The sequence below is a fragment of the Carettochelys insculpta genome, chromosome 10, assembly GCF_033958435.1.
Source record: "Carettochelys insculpta isolate YL-2023 chromosome 10, ASM3395843v1, whole genome shotgun sequence".
NCBI lineage: Eukaryota > Metazoa > Chordata > Testudines > Carettochelyidae > Carettochelys > Carettochelys insculpta.
Window position 1 is genome coordinate 46311479 of NC_134146.1, and position 10495 is coordinate 46321973.

General features: G+C 59.4%; 1 protein-coding gene across 1 annotated transcript; it reads left to right on the forward strand.

Annotated features, from left to right (window-relative positions):
• Positions 1-4002: 4002 nt before the first annotated feature.
• Positions 4003-8415, forward strand: LOC142018359 (mitochondrial ubiquitin ligase activator of nfkb 1-A-like). The gene is made up of 4 exons (XM_075004103.1): positions 4003-4204; positions 5506-5593; positions 6028-6148; positions 6367-8415. Exons 1-4 carry the CDS (start codon positions 4088-4090, stop codon positions 7091-7093), a joined length of 1053 nt encoding a protein of 350 aa, XP_074860204.1. The 5' UTR covers positions 4003-4087; the 3' UTR covers positions 7094-8415.
• The last annotated feature ends 2080 nt before the right edge of the window (positions 8416-10495 follow it).

The following is a 10495-nucleotide window of genomic DNA, read 5'->3' on the forward strand; positions in this document are numbered from 1 at the left end:
GTCGGCCCCCTCCAGCCGCTCAGCCCTGCCTCCCCATGCCCCGCAACGGAGGGTCAGCCGGCCATGCCCACCCAACCCGGCCATGGGATGGGAGACCCTGTCCTGTGCAGCCCCACACTGCAGGCCTAGCCTGGGGGCAGCTCCTCCAGCCAGACAACCCTGGTGCCAACAGGGCCTGGGTGATGCCCCAGCAGTTAGAAGGGCACCATCCGTGCCGGCGCTCCCAGCAGCGGCTCCCTGGGCCGCCAGGAAGTGCGCCCACACTGGAGACAAATGCTGGAGTAGGGAGGCCAGATATGGGAGCACCGGGTGGGACGGGGCAGAGAACCCCAGAGACGGGCATGGCTGGGATAGGCAGGACAGCAGCCTCCTGCCCCTGGTGCCAGGCTGGGATGCAGCAGGGAGAAGGGACAGGGCCCAGTGGGCAGCAGTGCAGCACCCCCTACCGCCACACTGGGCACAGGGAGGGGGGCAGCCCAGTGCCCTCTGGTGCTAGGCTGGCAGGCGGAGAACATCCCCAGGCATTTTTTAATCTTTTTAAAGCAAATGGAGGAGCGGCCGTTAATCCCCCGAGGCTCTCTTCTGCCGCCAGGACTTTGCCTGGGATTAGCCCTGAAACAAGCTGCTTGTTCTAAAACAGCTCCCGGCCCCTCCCAGCTTCCCTCTCCTAACCCCTCTGCATGCCAGGGCAGGCTGTTCCCGGGTCCTTGGAGCGGGGATCGGACAAGGCATCTGATGCTGGGAGCTTCAGAATGTGAGTGGCTCTCGTTTCCGGGGCACTTAACCTTAGGCTCATTGTAATCCAAAACCAGCTTGGCTTAGAAACTCTCATTTGCTTCAATCGGTTGGTCAGGGTGGGGAGCGGTGCCTTGGACTAGCTTTGGGTGGTGGACGGTGGCTTTATTTAACAATTAAAAGCAGTTTCCACTTTGGCACTGGGCTCTGGGAAGTTCTTAATTCTGCACGGTCCCGGGTAGCTTGGAATGAGCACCTGGCAGGGTACCACAGAAGGGAAGGGGAGTAGGAACACAGACTCTCAGTGGGGCAGTGCTGGGAAGCTCACCAGGAGAGGTCTTTGGGAAATCCCAACACAGAACACTTATACTTTTCAAAAATAGCAAGAAGTCCTGTGGCACCTTATAGACTAACAGATACTTTGGAGCACAAGTTTTCGTGGGCAAAGACCCGCTTCATCAGATGCATGGGGGTGGTTTCAGAGGAGGATTTAAAGAGGGGGTCTCAGTAAAGAGGAGCACCAGACCTGACAAGGTCTATTCAGACAGGGTGGAAATGACCCATTAGCAGCAGATAATGTGGAGTTGTGAACATCAAGAGAGGAGAAGCTGCTTTGGTAATGGGCCAACCACTCCCAGTCTCTGTTCAATCCTTGGTTGATGGAGCATAAGCTTTCATGGGCAAAGACCCACTTCATCAGATGCATGAGTGGGAGGGTCTCAGAGCTGCAATTCATTTGCAAATTTGTCTCCAAAATATCTGTTAGACTATAAGGTGCCACAGGACTTCTTGTTGTTTCTGAATATACAGACTAACTCAGCTTCCTTCTGATACTTACACCTTTCAAGCATCTAAGGAAATTCCCAGAGGGCTGGGCAGGGGTGCCTTTGTTAAACTGGAGTTAAGCCTGAAAAAAAATCTAGCAGTGACTTTCGTGGATGTTCTAGTTTGTTGAACAGTCTGGAGCTGAGGTTACACATAGAAAAAGAAATGCCCAGGTGTGCAAATGTACCAGTGAGGTCATTCGAACCAACTAACCCCCCACCAGCCTTCCTGGCTGCCTCTATTTACCTCCCATCTAAGGACTGCTAGGAGAGTCATGTGGGCTGGGCTGAATCTTGGGGTGATAGGACAGTTCCCATCTCCCACAAGGGGAAGCTGCTCAGCTGAGGAGATGGGGGCAGTATTCCCAGTTGGAGTCACTCATTTGCTAGGGAGATGAGCCCCAGAGCTGCAAGCCCGTTGCCCATAAAGCAAAGGGAGCCCCTCAGCCTCTGCTTTTGGAGTCCAGTTCTGCACATACTCCCCACTCCGGAAAGGACCAGGCACTCCCTGTACAGCATGGTCCACAGGCCAGGGCCCACATGCGCCTGAGCACCTGGCCGCACGGGGACAGGCACCCCCCCGCCTAGCAAATCCCCCACAACAGCCACCAGGAGCTGGGGTCCAGCTCACGCTGTTGAATTTACAATTTTCAGGGGAATTTAGCTGTGGTGTAAAGGGCCAGATGAGCAGTCCTGCAAACTGGGGCAGCGTGTATCCACTGTCCTAATGGGCAGCAGCAGCGTAATTCTCACACCCCTCCCTGCCCCACAGAGGCACCTCACCCCTTCCTTCCCTCTGCAAGGGGAGAGCAGTTGGGCTCCCAGCCCAACAAGGAAGCCAATTCCTGCCCTTAGGCACTGGAAGCTGGACCCTCTGCTCATGTCAGGCGGGGCTGCTGGCTGGTAACACCTCAGTCACTACTGCGATGGGACAGATTGGAGCCCTGACCTCAAGGGACCCCATCCCATAGTGTAAGGGCTGCTCCCATTGGGCAGGCTGCATAGCCACTGTGGGACTAATTGCTCCATCAGCTCTGCGTTTGCTGGGCCAGTTCACGACCCTCTCCAAGCCACAAGCTTTCCCAGGCCCAACTGCTTCATGTGGATCCACTGCAGCATGGCCCTGGGTGCAGGCTGGGCCCTGAACTGAGAAGCAGCAGCACCAGGATTTGTAAGCTCTAGCAATGAGAAAAGAAAAACAAACAGACTAGGAGGACGACTCCTTCCTGCCTTTGGACTCTGATGCTGATGCAGATCAGTCACCAGAAGCGGCGTTGCAAGCCAGGGAACCCGAGATACCTGTCCTGGGGTGCGGGTTGGAGAGGTTATTTGTACATATGGAACAGCTGGTGAATGAAAGCTCTCAAAATCCATCCCACCTTCCAGCTTTCATCTTCTCCCCTTCCTCCTCCTCACCGGAGCTAGGCCTGACTTTCAAAGAGCTGAGCATCCACAGTTCCCACCGACTCCATTGTGGAATCAGACCCTCAGGTGTCTCAGGCTGGTCACCCAAATTCAGAAGCTATTTCTGCAAGCACTGGCCTCATTTGTGGAACTAAGAACCAAACAGCTCTTTCAAGCTAATGCAGCTGTGCCTGATACAACACCCTGTGTCCCAGCCTCACTTCCCCCCTTCACGTTTTTGTCTGTAAATGCTTTGGCTGTGTTCATACAGCACCCAGCACTACACGAGCTGTATGCGCCAACCTTTGGTGCTCCCACAATACACCAGTAGAAGGTCTAGTAAACACTATTCCTCCTTGCCAGCCTCCCCAGTCCCTAGTGGGCAACAGAATAAACACATCCTGGTGTCTCAATAAGCTACTTAAGACCAGGAGACATGAACTGTCCTTCTGAGAGACCAATATACCCAGGATTTTTGCCTCTTGAGTCCCCCCAGTGCATCTTGTTACCCCACCTCCCCTGCGCCTGCCCCTCGTGTGCATCTTGTTACCCCACCTCCCCTGCGCCTGCCCCACGTGTGCATCTTGTTACCCCTCCCCTGCGCCGGCCCCACGTGTGCATCTTGTTACCCCTCCCCTGCACCTGCCCCTCGTGTGCATCTTGCTACCCCACCTCCCCTGCGCCTGCCCCTCGTGCCCCACGTGTGCATCTTGTTACCCCTTCCCCGCGCACCAGGGAGTCCTGTGGCCCCGCCCCCGCTGGCTCAGCGCCGGACTCTCGTGTCCCGCATTGACCGCCTGGGGGTTGGAAAACAGCCCGCCCCGCTCCGGCAATCTAGCGCGTTCGCCGCAATGCCTCACGGGAGCCGTAGTCCCTGGACGGACACCGCCTGCCCTGGGCCTGACGTTGCAGCCCCCGGCCCGGCGCAAGGCTCTACGGGAATGGTAGTTTCCGACGCCTCCAAGGGGCCTGCGAGGGTGCCCAGGAGCTGAGCGCGGCCGGACTCCGTCTCCCAGGGGGCAGCGCGGCGGGGCGGGGCTCGGCCTGGACACCCGGCTCTCGGGGGAGTCCGGGGCGGGGCGGGACGGGCCCTGCCGCCGGGCCCGGGGCCCCCTGCCGGCCCCATGGACGCGCTGCCCGTCAGCGCCGGGGAGCTGCTGTGCCTGGCCTCCAGCCTGGCCTGCTCCGGCCTCTGCTATTACCTGTACAGGAAGCGGGCCCGAGCGCTGGCCCGGATCCAGGTACCTGCCCCCCTCCCACCGGGAACCCCCGGGAGCCCCCCCCCCCCGCCCCGGGGCACCCCCTGCTCCTCTCGGGGCCCCTCACCCCCTCTGGCCCCTGCCCCGGGACCCCCTCCCCGCAGGGCTCAGCCAGGATCCCTCCGAGCTGGGAACGCCGCCCGGTGCGCACGCCTGGCCCCTGGCGCCTCCTGCCTTGGCCGTGAGCAGCGCCGGCCACTGCGTGCGAGGCCCCGAGTCGCCGAAGACCAAGGGCACGTGGGGCAGGGTGGCTCCCGCGGGCCGCGTAGGACTGAGGGCTCGAAGATCGGGAGTGGTGTGGAGAAGGCCCCTAAGGAAAACTTATCGACTTGCTCCCCTGGTGCCGGAACTAGGGGTCACCAAACGGCCTGGGTAGGCAGGAGGCTGAAAACAAGCACAAGGGCGTTTTTCTTCCCGCGGCCAACCGGTGGAACTCCTCGCCGGGGGATGCAGTAAAGGCCAAGACTTTAACAGGGTTCAAAAAAAAGCTAGAGAAGTTCGTGGAGGATGGGCCCATCGAGGGCTCTTAGCCGGGATGGGCAGGAAGGGTCTCTCTAGCCTCTGTCTGTCAGAGGTTGGAAGTGGTGACAGGGGAGGGATCACTTGTTCTGTTCGTTCCCTCTGTGGCATCTGGCCTTGGCCGCTGTTGGAAGGTCACACACAGGTCTGGGTGGGCCATTGGTCTGACCCAGTATGGCTGTTCTCGTGTTCTTACAGGCAGGGGGGGAGATTTGGTGTTTAATGTTCTCCCCTCTCTCAATCCCTCTGGTCGCTCAGTCCCCTCCGCAGTTCTGCTGCGGGACCGCTCACTTCCCACTTGTGCACCTGGGAAAGGTGTGCCATGCTGTGCTTCAGCCGTGCCTGGCCAGGGCTGACTGCACAGGGCTGGGTCTCATGTGCCCACTCCTAGGTGAATCGTCTGAGCAGAGGCGCTGCTGGGGACTATACACGTCAGCCAAGCAAGCCCTAGAATGGAAGGAGGGCCGTTCACTTTACAGAACGATGAGATACCAGTGGGGGGCCTCATGCCCTTGAAAAATGCCAGAGTCGCCCTGTCCCAAGGGGCTGCTTGAAAATCCAGCACCTACAGCCAATGTCACAGTGTCAGACCTGGGAGCCAGAGACATCCTAGTGAAGAGGGAGGTACCCACTGGCCTCTGGAGGTGGGGCCCACCCAGGCCTGGACAGAGGGTGTTCTCCCCCCACCCCAGGAGCTGAGTAGCAGCTCAGTGAGATAACCAGTGGCTGAGGTTCACACTCATTGGTGGTTTCTGCTTCCGCAGGAGGCTCCGAAGCTACAGGTGGATGATAGTCTGCCTGAGCGGCTGTCTGCTACCAGTGGCCAGTGCCTGCATTATGTTGCCTTAGAAGGTGAGACCCCCGCACACCTACCCAGCTCAGTGCGCTGGGGCCCATTGCTCAGCGATCATCACAGCAGCGGCGTGTCGTCTCCTGTTGTGTTTGGAGTCTCCACACTAGGAACTGGGGAATTGTGGGCACGGATAGGGCCGGTCTGCAGAGCAACATATCAGGGGGCTCTTCAGTAACACCTCCTGGGTGTCCTCCCTTGGCCCCAGAAGGGAGCCCTGCCCCTTGCTGAATCGGCTGAACTCTCGTAGCAGGAGCAAGGATTCATAGTTAAGCAACTGTAGCTCTCCCAGCCCACTAGGCAAACCCAGCCTCCTGCTGTGGCGAATTGTATCCCTGGGGGAATTCTAGAGCTGCTACGCTCTGCTCCCTGAACCACAGTGAGCCTGGCAAAGATCACGCCCTGCCTGCATGATCTTCCATCGCCTTTTCCGTAGGGATTGTCCTGCCAGCAAAAGCGGCTCTGTCCAGCCAGCACCATGAAGAGCTGCGGGGAGTGATCCAGAAACTAGTTCTGAAAGAGCATCGACTGGTCTGGAACAGTCTAGCCCGGAGCTGGTGAGTGGTCATTGGGCCAGGCCGAGGAGTTGGGATAGGCTGGTGGTGGGGAAGACAGGGCCCAAGCAGCAGGCAGTGTGGGAGTGCACACAGGGCCAGCTGACCTGCAGCACGTGTGGCCTGTTCCCTCCTTGGGTGGTGTCCTCTGCAGGCCTGGGGTGGCTTGGAGGTCTGCCTGGGAACCACAGGCTCAGCTGTTTGCTCTCGCTTGGTTGCAGGAACGAAAGCGAGCGGGTGGTTTCGGAGCAGGTGTACACAGTGCCCTTCACCCTGGCATCCGCCAGTGCTGAGGCAGGGACACAGGTGAGCGTAGAAAGCCCCCTGCGGGCTGTCCGGCTGCCCCTGGAGACTGTGTATGAGCACTTCCAGCACCCAACCCACAGTTTCAGAGACCTGATCAGCCACTACCTCAGTGGGGAGAAGCCCAAGGGCCTCCTGGAGACAGAGGAGATGCTGCGAGTGGGGGCCAGCCTGACTGGCATCGGGGAGCTGGTCCTGCATCCAAATGGGGCCCTCCGCCTGCAGCCCCCAGCTGACGGGTCCGACTACTTCCTGCACTTGGGGGACTGGCAGGCTCTGCTGGCAGAGATGGAGTCGGTGAGCAGCTTCTGGAAGGGGGCAGCGGTGCTGTGTGGCTTGGCGGGCTTGGCGGTGATCCTGTACACCCTTTGCCGGGCCTATCAGCAGCGCCGGCACAAGCAGGAGCAGGAGGAGCAGCGGCGGGAGCTTGAGGCCCTGCGGTACAGTGGGGACCCGGCGACCGAGTCTGGGGAGGACACGTCGGAGGATGCCTGTGTCATCTGCCTGACGCAGCCCCGCGAGTGCGTCCTGCTGGGCTGCGGCCACGTCTGCTGCTGCTTCCGCTGCTTCCAGGCCCTGCCGAGCCACACCTGCCCCATCTGCAGGAGTCCCATAGACAGAGTGGTGCCCCTCTACCAGGCCTGAGGGGGAGGAGGGACTGCAAACTGTACTGGGGAAAGAGCAGTGCAGTCCCTGGCATAAGGTAGCACCACCATGTCTGTAAAACTCCAGCAGCTCGGGGGGCAACGTGCAATCCACAAGAGGGTAGTGACGGGGTGGGGGTGAGCATACAACCTTAGGGTGGTAGGAGACTGAGCTTGCAGCACCCCCAAGTGGGGTTTGGGGGGGTGTCCGACCGCCCCACTTCAGTAGCAGTCCATGGTGATGGGTGTGAGTGGCCTGAATTAGCGTCGCTCAGGGTGAAGCTCACGATGATTCCCCTCTCCTGCCAGCCTCATAGTGCATCTCTTCCCAGCTCCGCCCCGAGAGCCTGATGGGAATGTTTAGTGAGCCCAGGGCAGCCCCTGAGCTGCTCTCCCAGGAGGATGGTGTCGGGGGGAGGAGGGGGAAATAGAGCTGTGCCTGCTGTGGCCAGGGGGCAGTTCGAAGGGGGGCTGCGGCCCTGGATGGGAGGAGTGTTTGGGCTCTTGCTAGTTTCCTCTGTGTCTTCCTGGGCCTGGCCCTCTCCATGCTGATCCCAAGAAGAGGCAGAGTGGAGCCCAGCAGGTGAGGTGAGGTGCGGTGTTCCAGCCGGGGCTGGGGAGGTAGCTGGGACGCCGTGCCAAGGGGCTAGATTTTACGCTCGAGTTTATTTTTCTAGCACGTCCTTGTCACCGGTGTCCTGATACCAGGCTGCCAGGGGCGAGAAGGGAGTGCAAGGCTGCTGGGGGTTTGAGGGCAGAGAGGGCCCGCTGGTGGGGCAGGATGCATTGCTTAACTGAACTGCCAGGTCTGATGCTTCCTGGGGTTAGGCTCCCGTGGCCTGTTACCCAGGCAGGTCCACGCAGGGGAAGCGTGCTTGTCTTTTCCCCCCTGGTCTCCTGTGTGAGGTTACTGGATTGCAGAGGCCGCCTCGTCATCCGGATCTGACCCCCGGTTCACACCCACGTGCTGGAGATAGTGCCACAGCTGAAGCATGGGACAGTGGGTCCAGCAGCCATGGCTCCTGACTGCCCCCGGCTGCTGGATCCTGCGGGGAGGACAGCCCTCCGGTCTCCTGCCTAAGCTGGAAGAAGAAAGGAGCCAGAGTGGAGGCCATATCCAAGGACTGGGCTGGGACGCATGCACACACACGTACGTGTTGCGTGAAGCTTGTCTGGACTGCGCTGAGCTCCTGCAAACTCCGAGCTGGCTGGCTGGAGCGCTGCCTCCCTGCCCAGGTGCCCGGAGCTGCTGTGCGATAAATGGCGAGAGCCCCATGAGGGACTCACTGAATCCATGTGGGTTGTTATTTATAAAGCGAAGAGTCAGAGGTTGGGCTTGTGTCTTTCTCTAAGCCTCAGCCTAGTAAGAGAATGGGCTACCTTTTCAGCAGAGGTGGGATCACCTGGACAGGCCCCCCACTGAAGAAACGCGCTCCATGGAGCAGGTCTTTGATGGGCTGCTTTCCCAGCGGGAGAATTACTCATTATGGGTGGTTGCGCTCACCCTACCAAAAAGCAGGAGAGCTAAAGGTGCCCCACTTGCTCATGGTTTTCACGACTGCAGCCCCAGAGGTACAAACAGTTCAACAGCCCCCAAGGCAAACTGGGAATGTGGATGCAACCCCTGTGTGAGGGACAACCCAGCAGGTCTGTTCAATGGCTACTTCAGGGGTGTGAGAGTTTGGCTCACGCAGGTTTAAAGGGCTGGACCCGGACAGGCATGCTGGGAAAAGAGCTCTTCTCAAAGGTGACCGTACAGTGAGGAGCATGTCTTTGCTGCACAGTTATGCTGAATGCCTGCATTAGCCTAGCTGAGCCGCGAGCATCCCCGCAGCGAAGCCTTTTCCCCTGCTACTGCACCTCAGTGGTTCTGCACCTGCCCTGTGTGTGGCTGGGAGCAGAGCAGAGGTGCCCCAGGACTCTGCTCCAGCCTACAGCAGGAGGCCTGGGCTGTCTGGCGGGGAAAGAGGGTCAGGGTTGTGGGAAGGCCTGGGTGGACATACAAGTGATTTTGCTGGTATCTGCCCAGCAAAGAGGGTGGGTTCCAGCCCCAGTTAAACCAAGGCCCCCTGCCCCTGGGTTGTGTAACTAGCTTGGGCTCAAGTCCCACCTGCCATCAGTGGCAGGCACTGGGCTAAAACACAAGGCAGAGCCTGGGATCACAAGTGCCATCTTACCTTCAGCAGCAACCAGGGGGTCACTGAGCACAGTGCTGGGGAAGTTGGTTGCTGTGCCATTACATCACTTCCCCATAGTGTCTGCCACTCCTTTGCATAGTTATCTCATGACAGCATGGAGCTGTACCTATCTCATAGTGCTGGAAGGGACTGATTGGAGGTCATTGAGCCCACTCTGCTGCCCTCACAGGGGAGCCTATTTGCCCCAGGCTGCCAAGTGGCCCCCTTGAGGGATTAATCTCACAACCCTGGGTTTAGCAGGTCGATGCTCAAACCTCTGAGCTACCCCTTGGGCCTCCTTCCTCTGTAAGCTCCCCACTTCCCTGGGCTGTCTGTTCCCCAGGGGCTTTGTGGCAGGTGCAAGGATTGCCCAGTCTGTGGCCATGAAGGTGGAGTGATGAGGCCGGGAGGTTCATCAGTAGGTTCTGGCTCTTGTGCTCTGGGTCTGACAGTGCTGTTGGGCCATGTTGGTAATTAGCCACCTGCACAGTCACTGCCTCCAGCAGTAAGTTTCAAAACCCCACAGCGCCTGGATCCGACACCTGGGCACCAGCGGCTGGAATGTAGCAGCTTCCCTGGAGCAGGAGAGAGGAAGAGCGTAGCTCCTGCAGCCACGATCCCCACACCACTGGCTCTGGGGCGGGGGTGCTGGGGATATGGCTTAGCATCGGCTCTCATCCTGTCCTACAGGAGGCTTTGAGCGGGGGTGAGTGGGAAATGCACCTGGCCTAAGACTGAGAGATGGGTAAGGAGCTGGTGCAGCGAGCAGGAGATCTCAAATGCTAAGTCCTGCCTGACAGTCCCTTGCACTCACTCTGGCCTGGGGGGATCACTGTGTCCTCTCCCAGCCTGCAGGAGGGCTCGTGCTGAGGGCCAGCCCTGCAGGGACTAATGACCAGTTTTGCTCTGTGCTTCGCTAGTGGCAGGGTTGATTGCAGAAGCTCTCCTGGCTGCCTCCAGCGGGGGTGGGGTGAGGGGACAGGGTTTGCGGAGGGATGGCAGAAAGTGAGGTGCAGTGGGCCTCGGGCTGGGTTTGCAGGGCCGTCGGCTTCAGGCACTGCAGAGGCAGAGAAAAATAACAAGCAGGCCAGGAACCTGAGGACAGACCGCCTGAGTGTGGAATGAGCCCTGCAGAAAGAGAAATGCTCAGCTGGAGCCCTGCTGCCACCATGGCCCCCTAAAGGTACCAGCCCCTGGACTGATCCCTCCTTGTGAGCAGCCAGGTC